General features: G+C 36.9%; 4 protein-coding genes and 1 pseudogene across 4 annotated transcripts; 4 read left to right on the top strand and 1 right to left on the bottom strand.

Annotated features, from left to right (window-relative positions):
• On the bottom strand, window positions 4,312-4,857 carry LOC104768206 (glycine-rich RNA-binding protein 1-like). Its single transcript, XM_010492131.1, has 2 exons — window positions 4,824-4,857; window positions 4,312-4,673 (listed from the first exon to the last, which is right to left on the bottom strand). The coding sequence occupies exons 1-2, from the start codon at window positions 4,855-4,857 to the stop codon at window positions 4,312-4,314; spliced, it is 396 nt and encodes a 131-aa protein (XP_010490433.1).
• Window positions 13,254-14,842, top strand: LOC104767170 (peroxidase 15). Its single transcript, XM_010491209.2, has 4 exons — window positions 13,254-13,624; window positions 13,725-13,916; window positions 13,998-14,163; window positions 14,271-14,842. The coding sequence occupies exons 1-4, from the start codon at window positions 13,382-13,384 to the stop codon at window positions 14,684-14,686; spliced, it is 1,017 nt and encodes a 338-aa protein (XP_010489511.1). The 5' UTR covers window positions 13,254-13,381; the 3' UTR covers window positions 14,687-14,842.
• Window positions 17,521-19,592, top strand: LOC104767169 (purple acid phosphatase 5-like). Its single transcript, XM_010491208.1, has 7 exons — window positions 17,521-17,724; window positions 17,818-18,030; window positions 18,126-18,237; window positions 18,324-18,550; window positions 18,636-18,774; window positions 18,851-19,193; window positions 19,279-19,592. The coding sequence occupies exons 1-7, from the start codon at window positions 17,557-17,559 to the stop codon at window positions 19,463-19,465; spliced, it is 1,389 nt and encodes a 462-aa protein (XP_010489510.1). The 5' UTR covers window positions 17,521-17,556; the 3' UTR covers window positions 19,466-19,592.
• Window positions 21,347-21,991, top strand: LOC104768205 (protein SHI RELATED SEQUENCE 4-like). Its single transcript, XM_010492130.1, has 2 exons — window positions 21,347-21,791; window positions 21,930-21,991. Exons 1-2 carry the CDS (start codon window positions 21,347-21,349, stop codon window positions 21,989-21,991), a joined length of 507 nt encoding a protein of 168 aa, XP_010490432.1.
• On the top strand, window positions 22,289-23,339 carry LOC104767168 (annotated as a pseudogene).

Below are 23,928 nucleotides of genomic sequence, written 5' to 3'. Positions count from 1 at the left end.
CTTCATTGCTTTAAGCAAAATTCTTGTCATCTCCATTAAAGTGCAATTTCTCCTTTCAACCACACCATTTTGTTGAGGTGTATATGGTGCAGTTAAGTTTCTAGAGACTCCATTCTCTTCACAAAACCGGTAAACTCAAGCGAGGTAAACTCTCCCCCCCTATCGCTGCGAAAGGTTTTGATTGTCAAACCAGTTTGTTTTTCCACTCCGTCTTTAAACCTTTTAAACCAATCGAAAGCCTCACTCTTCTCCTTCAACAGCATAGACCACATATATCTTGAGTAATTATATATTAAGACAAACACATGCCGATTGTTTGCTGGTGGAGATGGAGAAATCGGTCCACACAAATCTCCGTGTACTAGCTCCAAAGCATGAGTTGCACGGTAATTTGCTGTGGTCGGAAACGAATGTCTAATTTGCTTTCCGGCCAAGCAGGCACTGCACACATTCCTCTCATGCAGTGCTTGTGACATTCTGACAACCATCGCTTGTTTCACCATGTTATTCATAACTCCAATGCTAACATGCCCCAACCGTGCATGCCAAGTCGATGTAGTGTCATCATGTTGAATATGAAAACACTTGGGATATTCTACTTCTATTGGTGTTTTATATAGGCGATTTGATGATCTGATGATGCATACTAGTAGTTTCCCTCCTGTATCTCTTAGTGTCAATGTAATGACCCATTATCACAAAGTACGTACCGGACACAAAGAACATGTACAAAGAACGAGGAGATGTCTTGGAAAGACAAAGAAAAGAAAAGATTTGAGAATGGCCTAAATAACTTGTACCTAAAGTTACCAAGTCGCGGAAGGGCCCATAGCCGAAGAACGGACGGGAACCGTTGGGACATCCGGACCGATGGATGATGAATGATCAAGGACAATGGGGAAAAGACCAAAGGAAGGAAAAGGAAAGTAATGACCATGGAAAATGGTACAAAGGACGTAAAACGGACCATGAGAACGGAATGGCCATGTACCGACCGAACGGTCAATGAACCACAGACGAAGGTTGGATCGGACGTTGGGACGGAGGTCCGACGATGGACAAGACAACCGAGTGTCATGGACGAAGAGGTCCGGAGATGGCCATAAAAGTTGGTGTCACAGTAAGGGGACCAGGGACTACCGAAGAAATGGACTTACGGACAAAGGATGTTTCTACGGACGAGTACGGACGTACTTGGGACGCAAGAGAGACGCGGATGGACGCAGGAAGTGGAAGATTCTCTGCATGGGAGAGAGATGTCACATGTCACACGATTAAGCCACTTCCACCAGCGAGTGAGATGCACACGCGAGTGGGGGAGAGTACATGCAATTTTTTTGACACTTGTCAAACAAAAATTGCCACTTGCCTAAGCCAAGAGATCGAGTGTGGGCTTATAAATAGACCCCTTTGGGTCTTCATTTTCGACAAAAACACTCTTTATATACCAAAACCTTGCCAAAATTTTCTCTCAAACTTTTGAGAAGAAAATCAAGAGATTTTCGAGTGAAGAGGAAGAAGAAGAGAAGATCTCGGCAGTGAGAGGAGCTAAAGATCAAGGGGAGGTGCTGTCAGATCGGCGTGGTGTGGTGGGATTCTAATCGGCCAAAGTTCTCCAAAGCTAAGGTGAGTTGTGGATTTTGGGGATTTGGAGGTGTGTGAGCTCTCTAGCTCATGCATCGGCCCTTGTGTGTTGCATTAGCTCCTTGTTGCATGTAGATCTGTAGATTGCATGTACACAAGAAGGATTTTAAGGGGTTTTCAAAGCATTCTTGGGGGGGAGAATGGCTTTTCCTTAAGCTAGATGCAAGTGTGAAATGCCTTGCATGCTAGATCTAAACGTTTAAAATATTTTGGGATGGAAGAATAATTTTGAAAATCTCATGCAAATGTGAAATGCCTTGCATGATTGATTTTGGGGATTTTGAAAATTTTTCTAAGGGTGGGAAATAATTTTAAAAATCACATGCAAGTGTGAAATGCCTTGCACGTTGGTTTGAGAATTTTTCTCGGTCATGGGGATCGATGGACAAATTAGTAAGATTTTTCTTACTTAAAACTGAGTAATTTGGGGGTTGAATCATGCATATAAAAATTTATTTTTATTTTTGCGTGAATTTTTGGGAGAGGTTAAACTCCTAGACTCGATGGGAGATCGGTCTAGTTGAGGGGGTGTTATTTTTGGTGAGTCCATACGAGAATCTCATGTGTGGAAAGAGCCGTATGAGGACCCAGAAATATAAGAAAAATAAAGTTTAACCTCTAAGAGTGGGAAAGGTGGTTGTTAGTGAGGCCATGCGAGAATCTCCGGGGAGGAAAGAGCCGCATGTGTACCCAAAACCAGATAAAAGTAACCTCATGGTGTTGATGGGAGATCAGACCATTGGAGTGTTGTTTCCTCAAGTCATGCGAGAATCTCCGGAAGGGAAAGAGCCGCATGCATGTGAAAAATATGGGAGTTAAGATGCATGCAAAATTTTAATGTTTAAATTGAGGTTAAAACTTTGGGGTGGAGAGCATATAGGATGCATGCATGTTTATTGTTTTCTTAAGTTGCTTGATTGTTTCTCTTGCGGCTTAAGCCTTGTGTGTGGTGATTGTTGGTTGCTTGCGTGTGACGCTTGCATGTTCTGTGTAGTATGGTTGTACTTAATTCTTGGAGTCTTGAGTCCTAGAGTTAAGTGTTGTCCTAGCTAGATTGCGGGTTAAATGTCTCGGTTCGTAGCTAGAGATCGTACTCTGTTCCTGACGTGTGTGGAAGTCCGGTGAGCTAATCCAGAGGGATCTCATGGCATGCCGGATTCGGGTCTAGCTAGCTACTAGCCTGAAACACATGACGATGCGGCACTGTGTACCCAGTTGTTCACCTGGGATGGGTAACAATGCGGAGGATTTGGGGTGTGTTCGGTTGGTTGCCTTTGTGGTATCAACGTGGAAGAGTGTTGGGACGGAACAGAGGATCGATGGGCCCTAGGTTGTAATGGAGTTTTCTCTAAGGTGTGGAGTTGTTTTCTCAGGTTGATTGTAATATCCCTGGGAGAAGTCTGGTTGTGATAGTCATGGTGTGGATACCTGACTTGGGTGTCAAGTGTGGTCAAGTGTTCTTGATGCACTGATAGCTTTTTCCACCTCGGCAGTGAGTGCGGGTGAAGTGGCGTGGAGGCCAAGATAGAATCAAGGTCTAGACGAGTCGGGTCTTGTTTGTTCCTTGATTGATTGCTTGTGTGGTTTTTGCTTGTTAAGCTTCTGCATTGCGTGCTTTGATTGTGGGGTAGTTGGATGTGTTGAGATAGCATGTTATAGGAAGATAGCATGTTAGAGGGTTGCCCAACTCACTGAGTGATCTTAGATTGCTCACCCCTCTCCACAATTGTTTTTCTTGTAGGGAAAGTGTTTCTTTTAAGAGGGTAGTACCGAGTTTAATGGATCGAATAGGATGTTTCCGTGCTGTGTTACAAAGTCCTTGCTTCTTCTTGTTATTTTTTATTCTCGTTTTCTTTGTTAAGTTGGATCCAACGCTTTTATTTTGTGTTGTTATTGATTTTGTAAACTCTATTCTCTATATAATAAATCGATTATTTTCATACATAATTCGGACAAGTGGAGCTGGTACGAATTAGTCCGGGCCAGCATAATGCCGCGTATGTACCGAGGGTTGCAAAGCCTAAAGAACGTACGTAGCGGATAGATAGCTGCCGGTGAACTAGCTGGGGAACCTAATTCGTTGGTGGAACCTTGGTCGGATCGCTAGCAGTTATCTTGTTGTGATGACCTCCAGGACGGCCTGCGTTTAGCCCGGCCGTGTGGACGGTTCGGGGGCGTTACAGTCAAGGCATCTCCCTTCATGTTAACTTCACAATCATTCTCTGTCGCTTGTCCAAGACTGATAATATTATGCTTCAAGTCGAGTATATAATAAATTTCCTTAAGTGATCTTCTCTCACCCATTCTGCCTACAAAGATAATTGAACCCTTCCCGAAAATACTAACAAATGAGCCATCACCGAACTTCACATTTCCTGTGACACTCTCATCTACGCTGGAGAAAAATTCTTTGTTTCCCGTCATGTGATTGTTGGCTTCATTTTCTAGATACCATATACTCTTATTGTTGGTATCATAGTTCTTGGGAAATACTTTATCTTCATTCATGAACACTACTTCATGAACATAAAGAGCATCAGCCTCATGCGTCTCATTCAAATTTGTCTCATGTTGAATTGGTTTATCTGGACATGTAGATGCATAATGTCCTGGTTTGTCGCATCGCCAACAAACTACCTTGGAAATGTCTTTCTTCTGTTTTTGATTCTAGTATATGGCTTCTTCTCCTAGGTTTTGGCCATTAGATCTCCCTTGACCTCTGGCTCTACCAAAACTATCACCATAGTTTCCTCTACCATATCCGCCTCTATTGTATCCACCTCGACCATAATCACCTCTACCATATCCACCTCGAGTGTTGCCTCCTTTGTTATAGTCTCCTTTGTTATAACTTCCTCTGTTATAACCTCCTCTGTTATAACCTCCTCTGTTTCCTCCTTGGAAACCATTGTAACCTCCACGATTGTTACTAGAATTTGAAAACATAAGTTTTCCTTGATCTTCACTTTTGGTCTCTTCCCCTAAATGTTCTTCATACGCCTTTATTCTCCCAACTATATCTGCAAATCCTGTTGAATTTAGATCTAGAACTTGTTCAAGGGAAGCTACACTACGAATGAACTTGTTTCTTGGAAGTCCGTCAAGAATTTCTTCACCAACTTCGACTCTTCAATACTCTCTTAAAGAAGCTGATTGTGATGCTAGGCCTGAGATCTTGCCTACAAAATCGTCAACCGAATCGGTCTCACTCATCTTCAGCCGTTATAGTTCTGCCATTAGGGTTTGAAGTCTTTCTTCTTTCACCCGATCTGCTCCCTGGTGTCGAGACTTTATGGCGTCCCACAGATTCTTCGATGAGCTTTGTTCGCCAACTTGCAAAATTAATTCCTTGGGGATGTACTGTAACAATAGTGCTATAGCTACATTGTTCTTCTTCTCAACGGCTGAACCAGGTTCTATCTTGTCCTATACTTCGCTAACTCAAAGAGTAATCTTCATCTGCATCGCCCAAACCGTAAAGTTTGTCGATGTTAACATCGGACAATGGATCGATGGAGATCCAAGGTCCTTGGTTCGTGGTGCAGGGTTTGGCATGTCCCCCATCCTTGGTTACGTGAGTCTCCTAACACAAACTTTGATCGAGTCTTCTTCACAAGGCTGTGATACCTATTAGGATTGATGGTTTATGATTTGAACCAGTTATTTCAGTTAACCAGTATTAGAGTTTGGTTTAGTATTGAGCTTATAAGCTCGTGTATTAGCATTAATCGGACTTAACGTCTTGTAACAAACTTTTGGATCAGATTAATAAAACGGTGTTTCTCTCCTCCGGTCGTTCATCATCTTTCCGGTTAATCGGAATTTAATATGGTATCAGAGCTCTCTTTTTGAGTTTCTTTTGCTTCTGCATTCATTGATCGGAGATGAGTCTTCCACTTCCATCGATTTCTCATTTTCTTCAGCTCATTCTTATCACGATTTGTGATTTGTTTCTTCGGATCTTGGTTCTGATCCTGATTCTTTTATTTTCTCTTTGATTGAGCTTTGGGTGATTGGATCTTGTTGCAATTTTGATTCCGATTTCACTTTTCTTTTGAAATTTCTTTCATCATCTTTTCTAAATGACTTCGTTAGTTCCTCCGCCGCTTGCTCCAAACAATCGACCACCGCCGCCGCCGCCTACAACTGAGCAACCACGCTGTGCAATAGATCAATATGCTAATCCTTATTCGTTGCAAAGTACTGATCATGCTGGCTTGGTTCTTGTCTTGGATCGTTTATCTACGGCTTCGGATTTTCATTCTTGGCGACGTTCGATGTGGATGGGTTTGAATATCAGGAACAAGCTCGGCTTTATTAATGGTACGATCACTAGACCTCCAGAAAATCATAGAGATTATGATGCTTGGACTCGATGCAATGATCTAGTGTCTACTTGGTTGATGAATTCGGTTGATAACAAGATAGGTCTGAGTTTGCTTTTTATAGCTACTGCTGAAGGTATTTGGAACAATTTGGTTTCTCGTTTCAAGCAAGATGATGCACCACGAATATTTGCTATTGAACAGGAGCTTAGTAAGATTCAGCAAGGTTCGAATGATGTCTCCACTTATTATACTGATTTGCTCACATTGTGGGAGGAGCACAAGAATTATATTGATCTTCCTGTTTATACTTGTGGAAGATGTCAATGTGATGCTGCAGTTAAATGGGAGCGTTTACAGCAGCATAGTAAGATGACGAAGTTCCTTATGGGTTTGAATGAGAATTATGATCAGATTAGGCGTCATATTCTGATGTTAAAGCCAATCCCTACGATTGAGGAAGCTTTTAACATGGTTACTCAAGATGAGAGACAGAATCATGTTAAACCTCTTACTCGGGTTGACAATGTGGCCTTTCAAACTGGTTCACAATCTGATGGTGATATGGAGAGTGCCTATGTAGCAGCTTATAACACGATCAAGTTTTATCAAAAGCTGGTTTGCACACACTGTGGGAAGACAAGACATACAATCCAAAAGTGTTTCAAGCTACGTGGTTTTCCTCCAGGATACAAAACTAATTCGATGGGATACAACTATAAAGGATATGGTCAGAACCAGTTTCAACCGCGTATGCCAGTCTCTCAAATTCAGCCTCGAATGATGCAATCTCAACCACGAATGCCAATGGCTCTATATGATGCGATGCAGAAGGCTAATGCTATTGCTAATGTCTATTATGAGAGTGTTGGCTATCCGGATTATGGTTTATCTACGAATGATGCAAGTGCAGCGTATATGCCTCAACAGAATTTGCCTTATGGTATGAATGATGGTACAAACTTGAAGATACAAGACTTGACACCACAACAGATGCAACAACTTATATCTCAACTCAAGGGTCAAGCACAAGTTTCAGAGAATGCGACTACATCTAGTATGCCACATACTGTGGCTGCAACTATTCCTAACTTTGGTTTGATGACTCAGGATTCGTCCTCTGGTACCGTTTCTTTTCCTTCTACTAGTCTTAAATATAGAGATAATACTCTAATTTTTCAAAAAACTCTTTCCTCTCTTCAGAAAATACTTCCTCATGATGCTTGGATAATAGATAGTGGGGCTTCTAGTCATGTTTGTTCTGATTTAGCAATGTTTAGTGAGTTAACTCTTGTGTCTAATACTACGGTTACACTACCGAATGGTGCTAGGGTTGCTATATCACATATAGGTACCATTTGCATCACATTGAAATTGATTTTGTCTAATGTTTTACATGTTCCTGATTTTAAATTCAATTTGATTAGTGTTAGTTGTTTAGTGCAAACATTATTTTGTTCTGCTCATTTCTTTCCTTCATGTTGTTTCATTCAGGAACTTTCTCAGGGCTTGATGATTGGGAGGGGTAAAATGTTTAACAACTTATACATTCTGGAAACAGAGCAAGTATCCCTCTCACCATCTACTCCTGCGGTTTGTTCTTTCTCTGGCTCAGTATTGGAAGATGAAGCTCTTTGGCATCAACGCTTAGGACATCCATCTTTGTCTGCTTTACATAAGCTTGTTAGTCATATTCCTTCTTTGAAACATAAATCTTTAGATATAATGCAATGTAAAATCTGTCCCTTAGCAAAACAAAAGAGATTAGCTTATATTTCTCATAATAACCTAACTGCAAAACCATTTGATCTTGTTCATTTGGATATTTGGGGTCCCTTTAGTGTTGAGTCTATTGAAGGTTTTAGATATTTTCTAACCTTAGTTGATGATTGTACTAGAGTTACATGGGTTTATATGCTCAGAAATAAAAGTGATGTTGCTACTGTTTTTCCAACTTTTATTAAACTCATTTCTACTCAATATGATTCAAAGATCAAAGCTATACGGTCAGATAATGCTCCTGAGTTAGCTTTCAATGACATTGTTAAATAAAATGGCATGATGCATTACTTCTCATGTGCATACACACCACAACAAAATTCAGTAGTCGAACGTAAGCATCAACATTTGCTTAATGTAGCTTGTTTTTTACTATTTCAGTCCAACATACCTGCAACATTGGAGTGATTGCATTTTGACAGTTGTGTTCTTAATCAATAGGATACCTTCCCCATTGCTAGCAAATAAATCTCCTTTTGAACTTCTGCTTAAGAAATTGCCTGATTACAGTCTTTTAAAGTCTTTTGGTTGTTTATGTTATACCTCCACTTACTCTAAAGATAGACATAAGATTTCACCTAGAGCTACACCTTGTGTTTTCCTTGGTTATCCTGCTGGTTTTAAAGGTTACAAAGTTCTTGATTTAGAGTCAAATTCGATTTCCATTTCCAGAAATGTTGTTTTTCGAGAAAACCAAATTCCTTTTAAAACTAGTGAACTTCTTTCATCCTTTGTTGATATGTTTCCAAATCATATATTGCCTTTACCTCCTCCTTTACACTTTGTTGATTCTGATTCTGCTGGTGATTTTGAAAGTTCTTTGATTGATCATTCATCCGCATCATCTTCTACTACAGCTGCATCATCATCTTCTACATCTAATAGGCATTTGGATGCTAGCACCATCGATAATGTAGCTGAGTCTAACAATGAGAGTGATTCTCTAACTGTTGCTAGGCCGAAACAAGCAACTAAGCCTCCTAGCTACTTGTCTGAGTATCATTGTTCTTTAGTCTCTTTCACTTCTACTTTACCACCTACCACTAAACTTTCAACTCCATTTCCTATTACTTCTACTATATCCTATGATAAATTCACTCCTGAATTTCAATCTTATATCTTCTCTTATAATCATGAAACGGAACCAAAGTCGTTTGCTGAGGCTATGAAATCAGAGAAATGGACTAATGCAGCTAATGACGAGTTACAGGCTCTCGAACTGAACAAGACTTGTGAAGTTGGATCATTACCTGAGGGTAAAATGTTGTGGGTTGCAAATGGATCTTCACCATCAAATATAATTCTGATGGCACAGTGGAGAGATACAAAGCTCGTTTGGTGGCACAGGGTTTTACTCAACAAGAAGGAGTCGATTATTTGGATACTTTCTCACCTGTGGCTAAGTTGACTAGTGTGAAGTTTCTACTTGGTCTTGCTGCTAAACAAGGTTGGAGCCTCACACAAATGGATGTATCGAATGCTTTCCTACATGGCGACCTTGAAGAGGAGATTTACATGTGTTTGCCTCCCGGTTACACACCTCCTCCCAACACCACGTTGCCTCCCAATCCAGTATGTCGTCTACTTAAGTCCTTATATGGCCTTAAACAGGCATCTTGACAATGGTACAAACGCCTATCCTCTGTCTTACTTGGTGCCAATTATATTCAGTCCCCTGCTGATAATACATTATTTGTCAAAGAAGGATCTGGTGCTTTTGTTGTTGTTCTTGTCTACGTAGATGATATCATGATAACAAGTGAGAATGACAAGACAATAGAGGATTTAAAGGATCTTTTAAAGTCTGAGTTCAAGATTAAAGACTTAGGTCCAACACGGTTCTTTTTAGGCTTGGAGATAGCTATATCTGATAAGGGAATCTCTGTTTGTCAACGAAAGTATGCCTTGAATCTGTTAACTGATGCTGGCTTCCTAGATTGCAAACCCGGTTCTGTTCCTATGGATCCTAATATGCATCTTACTAAAGATATGAGAACCTTACTTCCAAGTCCGAGAGCTTATAGAGAACTTGTCGGTCGATTGTTATATTTAACAATTACGAGACCCGACATTACTTTTGCAGTACACCAACTGAGTCATTTCATATCCGCTCCTACCGATGTACATCTGTAGGCTGCACATAGAGTTCTACGCTATATCAAAGCTAATCCAGGTCAAGGTCTAATGTATTCTGCAGATACAGAGTTGTGCTTAAATGGTTTTGCAGATGCTGACTGGGGTACTTGCAAGGACACTCGATGTTCAATTACAGGCTATTGTATCTACCTTGGCACTTCTCTTATCTCCTGGAAGTCGAAGAAGCAAGCTGTTACAAGCCGGAGTAGTACAGAGTCTGAATATCGAGCTATGGCACATGCGACTTGTGAAATCATATGGCTACAACAACTTCTCAAAGACCTACGCATCACAGTTACATGTCCTGCGAAGTTGTTCTGCGATAACAAGTCTGCTCTCCACATTGCTATGAATCCGGTGTTCCACGAACGCACCAAACACATTGAAATTGATTGCCATACCGTTCGTGATCAAGTAAAAGCAGGAAATCTACGGACATTACATGTTCCAACCGAGAACCAACACGCTGACATACTCACGAAGCCGCTTTACCCTGGTCCATTCCATCATCTCCTCAAGCTCATGTCACTATCAAGTCTTTATCTTCCTAACCAGACAGTTCGAAGCTAAAGACTTGAGGGGGGTGTATTAGGATTGATGGTTTATGATTTGAACCGGTTATTTCAGTTAACCAGTATTAGAGTCTGGTTTAGTATTGAGCTTATAAGCTCGTGTATTAGCATTAATCAGACTTAACATCTTGTAACAAACTTTTGGATCATATTAATAAAACAGTGTTTCTCTCCTCCGGTCGTTCATCATCTTTCCGGTTAATCAGAATTTAATAATATCAAATCTAAGACAAAGAACTTTAAAATATAAGAACACATTTTCTTATTAGATTTAGAAAACTCTCTCAAAACTAGATTTCTCCTTCTCTCAAGTCTTATGGAATACCTCTCCATAGACTCTTATATTTATAGGTTTAAACTTTTCTTAAACCTATTAGAATTAACATTATACAACTTATTAATCTTAGGAACTTTTATTTCTTCCTATTCTATCTATTATGGCAACTTCCTACAAGATACCTTTTTCCTCAAGTTGGAATTATCCAACAGGATGAAAGCTGGTCTTATCGAGTATGATGGGAAAATAGCTGTTTTCGATCATACCCGCCTCGAAGATAAGTGTTTGGTGGATTTATGGGTATTGAAAGACGTTGGGAAGAAGCAATAGTCGAAGAAGAGACTTTTTTTTACAGCCTTGTCAAAAGCATGTAGTCCATGACATTACTCTGATCGTTAAAGGTACAACTCGAGATGGCAAGGTTATCTTGGCACTAGTGAAGATGCATTCTCAATTCTATATTTTGTTGTGTTACGATATTGGAAGCAATGACCTGAGAAAGCTTGAAATCAAAGGAGTACCACACATATGGTTCGATAAGGAGTGCTATTTCGACTTGAAGTGCTCTATGGATGAGATTGAGGACGTCATCTACTTGGAAACTTAACCATTGGCTTTGTTTGCCATAAGAATTTCTTATTATACACTTGACCATTGGCTTTGTTGTCTAGCTATTTAAGGAACGAGCTTTGTCTCTTACTTAAATGATTTGCTTCAAGCAGAATATAATCTTATGGCTGAACAAAGTGTTACTGTTTCTGGTTTCAGTTGTAATGCAACATTTTGATCCACGTTTGTGTAATTACGTTATGTTGTTACGATTATTTCAAGGTCATGATCAGTGAAAGAAAGGGAAACAAAAAGATAGATACTTATTCAGTCCAGTACTTTAGAGAACACAAGAACAGAGACAATTCCAGGTCTTACTGGAACATGTAAATGCATCAAATCAAACAAACTGAAAAGAGAAAGAAGATATTATTCAAAAAAGATAAGATAAGAAGATAGCAGCGACCGAAAGAACTGAGATTGAAGGAACCCATCATGTTTGCCAGAGCATTATATAAGACACCCATATTTAAGGATGACTAATGGGAGGAGAAAAAATAAAAACAAGTTAGTAAGGATCTAAAATCAGATTAGTATTTTTTTTAAATATTATTTAAAGTTTAAGACATTCATTTGAGTATTAATGATAGAGATGGTCTCAAATCTCTGAAGTTTCTCCCTCTAGTCTTAGACCGCGGAGTTAGACAAATCACTTGGTGACTGGTGAGCCATTTGTTATGGAAAAATGTAGAAACCTTTATCTATATATTGAATATACTAAGGTGCTCATCAAGAAAGTTCATGCTATTTCAAACGTTGATCAAACGCTGAAACCTAAATAGTCCGACATTGTTAGTGTTTTTTCATCTCTAAAATTGATGTACTCCGTAGTAATTAAATTTAAAAAATAATAATAACACTATTATAAACATACTGTTTATCTTTTTGTTTTCAACATTCTGTTTATCATTGTATATCATAAACCCATTAATTAAACTGTCTTTTTTTCGTATGATTCTAGACATGGCTCTGCATAGCAAACATAACCTACCCCATATATAGGATGACATTCTATTTTGGGCTTTTGTGTTCTTGATCATTGATTAGTTTCTAGAAAGAGACCATGTCAAGAGTCAAGAAACTAAGTGCAAGTAGGACTCACAACACGCGTTTGAAATGTTCGTAGTTATTTTATTCATCCTTTAGATTTGCTTTTTACCTGCATATCCATGTTCTATGATAGAAGACAAAACCCCTTTTGCATTTTTTATTGTTCATAAGTCAACAAACAAATGAAATTTTGAGGGATATTGCTTGTTATCGCATTTTTGTCAAAAGAGCAGTTAGAAACTGTTCCTCCTCTTTGTCTCTTTTTCTTAAAAAAACCTTCACAAACATCTTTGCTAGACTATTATTTAATCACGACCAAGTAAAACTATACAATGCATTTCTTACAGCTAGGTTTAAATCTTAAGTGTCAAGGACTAAAAAACGCGTTTAAGATTTGCCGCGTGCGTTGTGACCGAATCATACCTTGTATATAATTTTATTTATATGGTATAACTAGGTGGTTTGACAAAAAAATAAGTATAACTAGGTGACACATCTATATATTAGATCAACGTAAATTTGTCACATATTTCATCTTAACATTTTAATCTCATCACTTTTAAACTTTTGATTCTATTTTGGCTCTATCAAATTAAACTGAGTTTAAACTTTATACAAACCTTAAATAACAAACAAACTATTATAATAACCAAAATGGAGGTGAATTAGTCAAACAACTCATGCAAGTTTGGGACATTTGGATACCAAACCCAAGATTTTGTATAGTCTCTTTGAATTCAAACCATTTTTTTCAAATATACGTATTGTCATTTTTTTCGTTTATTTATCTTAATTAATGGACTCCAATCAAGGTACCAACTCTATTGCCTTTGCTTTTTCCTCTCCATGACGCCAAAATCCACGAACTCTCTCTCGCCTTAGTCGCCTATATATACTTTCGATTCTTTTTCTCCTCTTCCATATCTCTTACCATAACAAAGTCATCCGTCTCCTTTCTTCTTTCTTGATCTAGCTAACCGAAACTGACAATGGCAAGAATCGGAAGCTTTCTCGTTCTTCTATATCTTACTTACGCTCTTACTCTCTGCATCTGCGACGACGACGAGAGTAACTATGGCGGTGAGAGAGGGAATCTCTTTCCAGGTTTCTACCGCAGCTCGTGCCCTAGAGCCGAAGAAATTGTGAGGTCAGTTGTAGCCAATGCTGTTGCAAGGGAGACTCGTATGGCTGCTTCCCTCATGAGGCTTCATTTCCATGATTGTTTCGTTCAGGTATTGAAGAGTTTTTTTTAAGTAACTTTCTCAACAAGTTAACGACTAATGTTTGAGATGAATCATCACTACTTTTACTTGTTTGATTGAACCTTTGTAGGGCTGTGATGGATCGTTGCTTTTAGACACAAGTGGGAGTATAGTTACTGAGAAGAACTCAAACCCTAACAGCAGATCGGCCCGCGGGTTTGAAGTTGTTGACGAGATCAAAGCTGCACTGGAGAGTGAATGCCCTAACACTGTTTCTTGTGCTGACGCCTTAACTCTAGCTGCTAGAGACTCCGCTGTTCTTGTAAGCCACTTTATTTTTCTGCCTCTGTCTCTATTGCTTTTCAAAATTTTCGAGATCTGATTTGGTTTGGTTTTTGTGTAGACTGGTGGACCAAGCTGGATGGTTCCTTTGGGAAGAAGAGATTCGACAAGTGCAAGTTTGAGTGGATCAAACAACAACATCCCTGCACCTAACAACACTTTCAACACAATTGTCTTGAGATTTAACAATCAAGGTCTTGACCTCACCGACGTTGTTGCTTTATCTGGTAAGCTTACTTCACACACAAGACATAATTTTACTGTACTTGCATTTCAAATTACCGTTAAACTTTCAAAAAAGGTTTTATCATAACCTTACTCAAATTTTATTCAGGGAGCCACACCATTGGATTCTCTAGATGTACTAGTTTTAGACAAAGACTTTACAACCAATCTGGAAACGGAAGTCCCGACACAACCTTAGAGCAATCCTACGCTGCTAACTTGCGCCAAAGGTGCCCTAGATCTGGTGGGGATCAGTTACTGTCGGAGCTGGACATCAACAGTGCCGGAAGGTTTGATAACAGCTACTTCAAGAACTTGATCGAGAACATGGGACTGTTGAACTCGGACCAAGTCTTGTTCTCTAGCAATGAACAATCGAGAGAGCTCGTGAAGAAGTATGCAGAGGATCAAGAAGAGTTCTTTGAGCAGTTCGCAGAATCGATGGTCAAGATGGGGAACATCTCTCCCTTGACAGGTTCGAGTGGTGAAATCAGGAAGAATTGCAGGAAAATTAATAACTCTTGATTTTATAGTAATGATTGGGCGTAATAGAAATGAGTGGAAAGATATATTTGTGTTCTTTATTTTGTATGAGTTTGCAGGTATTTCCTGATGTCTAAGAATTTGAATTTTGTGAGTTTAAATTATTTAATCTCTATAATGAAAAGGTTATTTTTATAATCACGTTGTTAAAGGCCAAATGGAACATGATTATATAATTATAATGGTCTAAATAGGGCCATTAGACTATCGCAAAATGGTCATGAAAGTAGAAGAAATATAACGAGATTCAAAAAAGAAAAACTACTGATTTGATATATTTAGTTATAATATTTTAACTGGAATAAAATCTTAAACAAGAATTTGAGAAGGTATAGGTATAGAAGTTGATAGCCGGGGTGAGTGTTTAGATCTTCAGACCTCACTTAAGCAGAGTACTAGTATTGGTGTTATTTGTCATTCTCTTTCCGGTAATTATTTAGCTCTGCAAGAAATTGGTTCCAAAAATTTAAAGTTTTATTCAGTAAATTTATGATGGGATTAAAAAAAAGATTTTTATTTGTCAATTATTATGAAGTAAACAAAATGTTGAAATAGATTTTTGTCGCGATACTACACATAATTTTTTTATTAAATTGGTCGTTTATCCCATACAGTTAATATCTGCATTTTTATGAACTTCATCAACTTCCTAGATTAAAATTAATTTCTTCTTTTTATAATATAATGGAAAACAATTAACGAATCAACGATTACATTGCAACTAGGTATTAACCCACGTTAAACCGTGGGCTGAACATTTTATTTGAATTAAATTTAAAATAGTTTTTTTGTTATTTTGTTATTTATTATTAGCAATTCATCCAGTCTACTTACAATCAGATTATTGCGGCAGAAATTATTGCCAAAAAAATCTGTAGAAATCTAAGTTGTTTAACTGAATGGATATTTCTTAATATCTTATTTTTAATACACTATTTTTTTTATTTATCCTAGTTAAATTGTCTTAGTTATCCTTAAAGATCCTAACTATTTTTTTACTATTTCTAATGGCATTCGAATGTAATTTTTTGCATTTTTATGAACTTCATCAACTTCCTAGATTAAAATTAATTTCTTCTTTTTATAATATAATAGAAAACAATTAATGAATCAACGATTACATTGCAACTAGGTATTAACCCACGTTAAACCGTGGGCTGAACATTTTATTTGAATTAAATTTGAAATAGTTTTTTTGTTATTTTGTTATTTATTATTAGCAATTCATCCAGTCTACTTACAATCAGATTATTGCTGCAGAAATTATTGCCAAAAAAATATGTAGAAATCTAAGTTGTTTAACTGAATGGATATTTCTTAATATCTTAATTTTAATACACTATTTTTTTATTTATCCTAGTTAAATTGTCTTAATTATCCTTAAGGATCCTAACTATTTCTAATGGCATTCGAATGTAATTTTTTACAATTTTAATATTATTTTTATAAATATACTTCTCAATTAATATAGTAGGATAAATTAGTGAATATATTTATTTAAATTTAACAATTTTCGTGCAATTTTTTGTTTTCACTTCTCAATTCTTTAGAATCATAGGATAATATCATTGTGTTATTTAGCAACATAAAAGCACTCAATTCATAATTCTTTCCACTATGGTAGTCTTTTAGATGTAAAAAAAAACACAATTTCCAAACCATATTATATGTTTTGATTTTGATTCTCATCGACTCAGCTTAGAGATAATCACATAAAATAATGAAGAATTTGACTTTCTAGTTCACTCATATGGAAAATAGTTTGTTAGTAAATTATAAGGTTTAAGCCTAACTTGATATTTTTAAAAATATGATCAATACTGAACATACAAAAACAAATTACCAAAAGTAATTAAAAAAAATTTAAAATATTTATATGAGACGACGGTTTAAATGTAATGAATATGATAAATTATAATGTTTACAACAGATAACAGGTTCAGATTATATTCTGTGATTATTTAAAAACTAATAAAACATATCAAAATATTATTTAACATATAGAAATATTCAAAAATATTTGTATAAATAAATTTCAATTCGTGCTATATATAGCACATGTACTAATTTGTCACGTTGGTTAATGGCCAAATGGAAATTTTGGCAAGCAAGTAGACTATAGTGCCATCGGCCAAACATTTCTTAATAACTCTTTGTTGTGATTTTTTTACTGAATTATTTTTCAGTGACAAATAATTGTTATTCTTTCACTCAAATCAGCTGGATCTCGTTTTCAAACATCTTTATTCTAAGAATATTTTCTAAACAAACTTTCTTTACCACCAAGGTGACCGTCAGAAAAAAAAAACTTTTGATAGCAATACAATAGCCTTATATTAAAGGATATAAATTATCTATTGTTTTTGTTTTGGAGGGTAATTGTGATACTTTAATCAAAATGGCTAATAACTTACACTTAAACAGTTGACTAACAAATTAATCTTCTACAAGATATAAGATTTTGGTTATCAAAATTACACCATGCTATATTTATTTTTACAAAAAGAAAATGTAACAGTGTTGCACATGTTTTAGCTAAATTTGGATGTAATGACAAATTTGATTATATATACTTATTTTCCGTATAGAGTCAATATATTTTCAATTTGTAGAAAAAAAATAGTTATTATTTTTTTACTCAAATGAGCGAATCTCGTTTTTTAAGATTTTAGAATAATTCTAAGAATATATTCTAAACTACCTTTCTTTGGAACAAAATCTTTGAGAAGAATTTAAGTGGAATATACCTAGCATTCTTTTTTCTCTATATAAACATTTCGATCACATAATAACAACATCATTTACAAAGCAAGACACACACTATTAGCTTTCTTTCTAAACACCAAATCAAAATGAATTTGAATCGTTTAGAACTCTTTTGCTATGCGGTCGTGTTGCTAAGCATCTTCGCTGTGAGCCACGCCGGAGTCACCAGTAGCTATGTCAGAGTATCTGAACCATCCGAAGAAATGCCACTCGAAACCTTTCCTCCACCCGCCGGTTTAAACGCTCCGGAACAAGTGAATCTCAATTTCTCTATATAAAATCAATTTTTACATTTTCTTTTTCTCACTTTGGGACTTATTGAGCGTTCACTCTTGCTCCTTTCTCAGGTTCACATAACACAAGGAGATCACGCTGGTCGAGGTATGATTATCTCGTGGGTAACGCCTTTAAACTTGGACGATGGTTCCAATATCGTTAGATATTGGAACGCTGATACTGATGGTAGTGAAAAGATGAGTGCTGTAGCGTCAACGTCTACCTATAGATACTACGACTACACATCTGGTTATCTTCACCATGCCACCATTAAAGGGCTTGAGGTTTGTACATTTACTGGGCCTTGCCCTCCAAGTTATCTATCTAGTTCAATAGGTTTTTAAATATACTAACTTTTTGTGTGTGTGTGTGTGTGCAGTATGATACCAAGTATTTCTACGAGCTTGGAACTGGTCGCTCCATTAGACAATTCAACTTCATGACTCCACCAAAAGTTGGTCCAGATGTTGCTTACACATTCGGTGTCATAGGTAACCCATATAGATTCACACTTTCAAAAACGAATTTTGAGGTTTTTTATATAATTTCACTAATCTTAACTATGTTACATTTATAGGTGATCTTGGACAAACCTATGCCTCCAACCAGACATTGTACAATTACATGTCGAACCCAAAAGGCCAAGCGGTGCTTTTTGCCGGAGACTTGTCTTACGCTGATGATCATCCTAATCACGACCAAAGAAAATGGGATTCATATGGCCGGTTTGTGGAACCAAGCGCCGCGTACCAGCCTTGGATCTGGGCCGCAGGGAACCACGAGATTGATTATGCCCAATATTTAGTAAGTTCCTATCTATTTATATTTTTCCATAATTAAAGAACACACATTTTTTAATTTTAGAGTTAAAACATTGAATTGCACGCAGGGCGAGACACAACCCTTCAAGCCGTACATGAACCGCTACCATGTTCCCTACAGAGCCTCACAGAGTACTTCTCCGCTTTGGTACTCCATCAAACGAGCCTCCGCTTACATCATCGTACTCTCCTCTTACTCAGCTTATGGTACGACCTAAGACTAGCACTCTACTACATTTTGATCTATATCACATTAATGTTGATGGTTTCTTGTGTACTATAGACAAGTACACTCCTCAGAACTCGTGGCTCCAGGATGAGCTCAAGAAAGTTAACCGATCAGAGACTCCCTGGTTGATTGTTCTTGTTCATGCGCCGTGGTACAATAGCAACAATTATCACTACATGGAAGGTGAGAGCATGAGAGTTACGTTCGAGCCATGGTTCGTCGAAAACAAAGTCGATATCGTCTTTGCTGGTCATGTTCATGCCTACGAGCGATCAGAGCGCGTCTCCAACATTAAGTACAATATCACTGATGGAATGAGTACTCCGGTGAAAGACCAATCTGCACCCGTTTACATCACCATTGGAGATGGAGGCAACATCGAAGGAATCGCAAACAGGTTTTTTTTTTAAAACATTGTATAGTGACATTGATTAAAGCTTTTGTATCTTTCTTGATTAAGATACTCTATTTTTTTTATGCAGTTACACGGATCCGCAACCAAGTTATTCCGCCTTTAGGGAGGCCAGTTTCGGACACGCCATGCTTGAGATAAAGAACAGGACTCATGCCCATTACACTTGGCATAGGAACAAAGATGACGAGCCTATTATTGCCGATGCTATTTGGTTGAAGAACAGATACTACTTGCCGGAGGAGGAGACAGCTTAGGGTTGGTTTATGTTCTTTCATGAATAAGACTAGTTAAATGTTTTAGTGTTCTTTGAACTTTGGTAGGTTTTGCTTAGTTTTCCTTTTTAAGATTTGTTGAGATTCTAATGGATATCATTTAGCCAACGAATGAAAATCTTTTCTGTTTTATTAATTCCACTATCCGATTCTATACCTCATTTAGCTCCAATATTTCATTTATAATTGAATTAATAACTTTAAAAAAATCTTATTAAGGAGATTCAAAATAATCTATTAAGAACAGTTTCGATATTTTTGTTCAAAATGCATCTAAAATCAAAGTGGATAATACTAGTTCGATCATATATATAGATTACAGAAGTTCGTTGGAGATATCCTGATATCCCTCTAGCTTTCAGAATTTAGACCAAAAAAAAGGACTAATTACAAAAAATATATAATTATATCAAGAATATTAGAAGAAAAACAAAAATAAAAAGACTCGAGAATCGCTCAACAAATTTGAGAACGAATTTGATATCTTCTCGGGCGTTATCCCTCTCTTATCACTCCGTTCTGTTTTTCCTATATACACACAAATTATTAATTTCCACAATTTGTTTTTGTTTAACTAACACACAACAAAATATATTTTTCAATTAAGATGAGTTATATTTAAAACAGTTTTTGAATTTTTTTTGGAGGACTATTCCAATTTCCACGCTCAAACATTTTTTATTTTATTTTATCGTGGGTTAAATTTAAATTTAAAACAGTTCAACTCAAAAACTAGATGAAACGAAAAATGAATGATGAAGAATATTTCGTCCATATTTTCATAAAGTAGTTAGAGATATTAAAAACAGTTTGAATATATCTTCCACTAAAAAGTAAACAGTTTGAAGTTACTTATTATGATTTTTTTTTTCTCATATCATATTTAACCGACGACGATAAAAGTTAATGGAGTAGTGGATACAAAAAAGAGCATAACGTAGGTGGCGCTTTGTTCCCTTGAATAGCCACACTACATATAGTATAATACAAATTAGAGTAACATGCTTCTTTTATTTCTCCGTACGTCCCCTATTAATTTTAAATGTTTGTGCATATAGGATATGAGTTTACTATGTACACCTTTTTTTAACCGCAACAGTAAGAGATTAGTGCTTCAGTTGTAACACGTACAAACAAATAATTACCAAAAATGTCAAAATTGGCCAATATCGGGGACTGGTAGAAAGTTAAAAAAAAAACAACATAAATATTTCTTCGTCTGTTTTGTAAAATTTGCATTGTATAGAGTAAAATTTTTATTTTGAAGCTTTAGATTCTAAAATTTAAATAGTTTTTGTCTTATCATTAAACTTTAAGCGCAATGAAATTTTCGAATGTGAATGATTGCATGTGTTGCACATATGTCGTATGAAATCAAAAGGAACCTAAATTTTCGACTAGTTGTGAACTATTTGTCGTATGAAATCGAAGATTACCTTAACTAAAATCTTTATGCGAATTATATAATCAGCAGGGCATAAGATGATGTACATTAATATATGACCTTGGGACACAACCCATGTGCGATTTCTCCGGTTAAATCACTGCCACATGGCATGCTATGGTCCGTGAGACGAGTACTAGTAATGAACCGAGAGAAAGAGATAAAGATGAGGTAGAGATAAAGGGTGAAATTAATGTCCTTTTATTGATTTCGTTTTGCACAACAGCTATGAAAGCACACAATATGATCGGAGAGGATTTGAGGTTTTAAGAAGACAATTCAAAGACAAAGAAAAAAAGGCGACGTGGCCGGAGTTATCAAAAGCTCAAGACTTCATGGTAACTAGGGTTTGTGAATTATGGATATTGTAAACTCTAGATTAGGGTTTATAGGAGGAGCTAGCTAGGTTAAAGTTTAAAATGGCTGGGATAGGGTCATCAAGAAACAACGAAGAAGACAATCAACAAAAGGCAAATTGGGTTTGGTACAGAAACACAAATAACACAAGCACGAGCCACCACACCAATCAGATATGGCAGCATCCAAGCCTCGATCTATATCCGGGTCAGATCAACGTCTGTGATTTGACCACGTCATCGAGATCCCTAACCATAAGCTGTCAAGACTGTGGAAACCAAGCCAAGAAAGGGTGCACGCACGGGCGGTGTAGAACTTGCTGCAAGAGCCACGGGCTCGACTGTCCCACTCACGTGAGGAGCACTTGGATCCCCATCGCCAAACGCCGTGAACGGCAGCAGAAGATACAGACGCCAACCTCCAACCCAATCACCGATGGAGACCGAGTTGGGAACATCCCGAATCCGTATAGAGAGATTGATCAACCGGCTACTTTTAACTCATCAGGTTTGTTTTCAGTTTTGCATTGTTGTTTCATAATTGATTTTTTTTTTCTTTTTCTTTTTAGTAATTAAAAATATGAAGTTTTACCTTTATGTTTATAAGACAATGCATCACTTTTTCTTTGATCAAATATCATTGTAGATATTGCACCTATAATCCAAGAAATTCTATTTCAAAATGATGAAAATGTTTATTTGATGTAAAAAGTAAAATTAAGGTCAATTTTTCTTTTGTGTTTGGAACAATCAAAACATTGTGCTCTTGTTAGGATTTGAAATATGTTTTGTCNTGAAATTAATGTCCTTTTATTGATTTCGTTTTGCACAACAGCTATGAAAGCACACAATATGATCGGAGAGGATTTGAGGTTTTAAGAAGACAATTCAAAGACAAAGAAAAAAAGGCGACGTGGCCGGAGTTATCAAAAGCTCAAGACTTCATGGTAACTAGGGTTTGTGAATTATGGATATTGTAAACTCTAGATTAGGGTTTATAGGAGGAGCTAGCTAGGTTAAAGTTTAAAATGGCTGGGATAGGGTCATCAAGAAACAACGAAGAAGACAATCAACAAAAGGCAAATTGGGTTTGGTACAGAAACACAAATAACACAAGCACGAGCCACCACACCAATCAGATATGGCAGCATCCAAGCCTCGATCTATATCCGGGTCAGATCAACGTCTGTGATTTGACCACGTCATCGAGATCCCTAACCATAAGCTGTCAAGACTGTGGAAACCAAGCCAAGAAAGGGTGCACGCACGGGCGGTGTAGAACTTGCTGCAAGAGCCACGGGCTCGACTGTCCCACTCACGTGAGGAGCACTTGGATCCCCATCGCCAAACGCCGTGAACGGCAGCAGAAGATACAGACGCCAACCTCCAACCCAATCACCGATGGAGACCGAGTTGGGAACATCCCGAATCCGTATAGAGAGATTGATCAACCGGCTACTTTTAACTCATCAGGTTTGTTTTCAGTTTTGCATTGTTGTTTCATAATTGATTTTTTTTTTCTTTTTCTTTTTAGTAATTAAAAATATGAAGTTTTACCTTTATGTTTATAAGACAATGCATCACTTTTTCTTTGATCAAATATCATTGTAGATATTGCACCTATAATCCAAGAAATTCTATTTCAAAATGATGAAAATGTTTATTTGATGTAAAAAGTAAAATTAAGGTCAATTTTTCTTTTGTGTTTGGAACAATCAAAACATTGTGCTCTTGTTAGGATTTGAAATATGTTTTGTCGTAAAGTGTTAGCACTAGCCACTAAATGGTGTGTAATTTGCTAGGGTTAGAGATGGGAAATGCAACATTTCCAGATGAAGTGACATCGAATGCACTTTTCCGGTGCGTTAGAATGAGTGGTACCAATGATGGAGATTGCCAATATGCATATCAGACGACGGTAGGCATAGCTGGTCATCAGTTCAAGGGCATTCTGTATAATCAAGGCCCGGATAAAACGATTACGCCTGGTACACAATTCTATGAAAACCCACCAAGATCTTAATTGTAACATCTACTTTTCAAACTCTCTTTAATTTTTTTTTTTGGGTATGCAATTTACTTGTTTTGAAAGAGATCTATATGACTATGATTCAAGATTATCTAAAACTCAATACGTAAAAAATTAAGTAACATGGATACATGACTAGATAAGAAGAGTTTCTTGTACATATTCGTAGTAAATGTTCCTGCAAATAAGAATGTCAACTGTGCAACCATAGTAACAGTTTTGTGAAGAACAAAATTAATATATAATTTGCTTTTTTCCATATATAGATAAATTAAATATGAAAAAGACTACTCATGACACGTGATTTTTGTTAGTTGTGTAACGTGCCTATGCATGATTAGGGATCGTCTATAGCAGGGCATCCCTGTACGGATGTATAAATGTATTAGTATTTAGTCTAGCCCTTGAGTCGTTCGAAGCTGTCGAAGCGCAAGTTTGTGCCAAAACTTTATACCATTTGAAATGCATATTTCAAAAAGCTACGAGACATATTACGTAGACCAACATTGAAAACCTAAACATTGACGGAGTCTTTTTTTTCACCACTGAGAATATAAAACATATGTTTATAGAATTCTGTGTGGGTAGAGTTTTAGATCTAAGACAAGCCACAAAA

The sequence above is a fragment of the Camelina sativa genome, chromosome 19 (genome assembly GCF_000633955.1).
Source record: "Camelina sativa cultivar DH55 chromosome 19, Cs, whole genome shotgun sequence".
Lineage (NCBI taxonomy): Eukaryota > Viridiplantae > Streptophyta > Magnoliopsida > Brassicales > Brassicaceae > Camelina > Camelina sativa.
The sequence above is the reverse complement of the archived record's forward strand: the minus strand, read 5'-3'. Positions and strand labels throughout refer to the sequence as shown.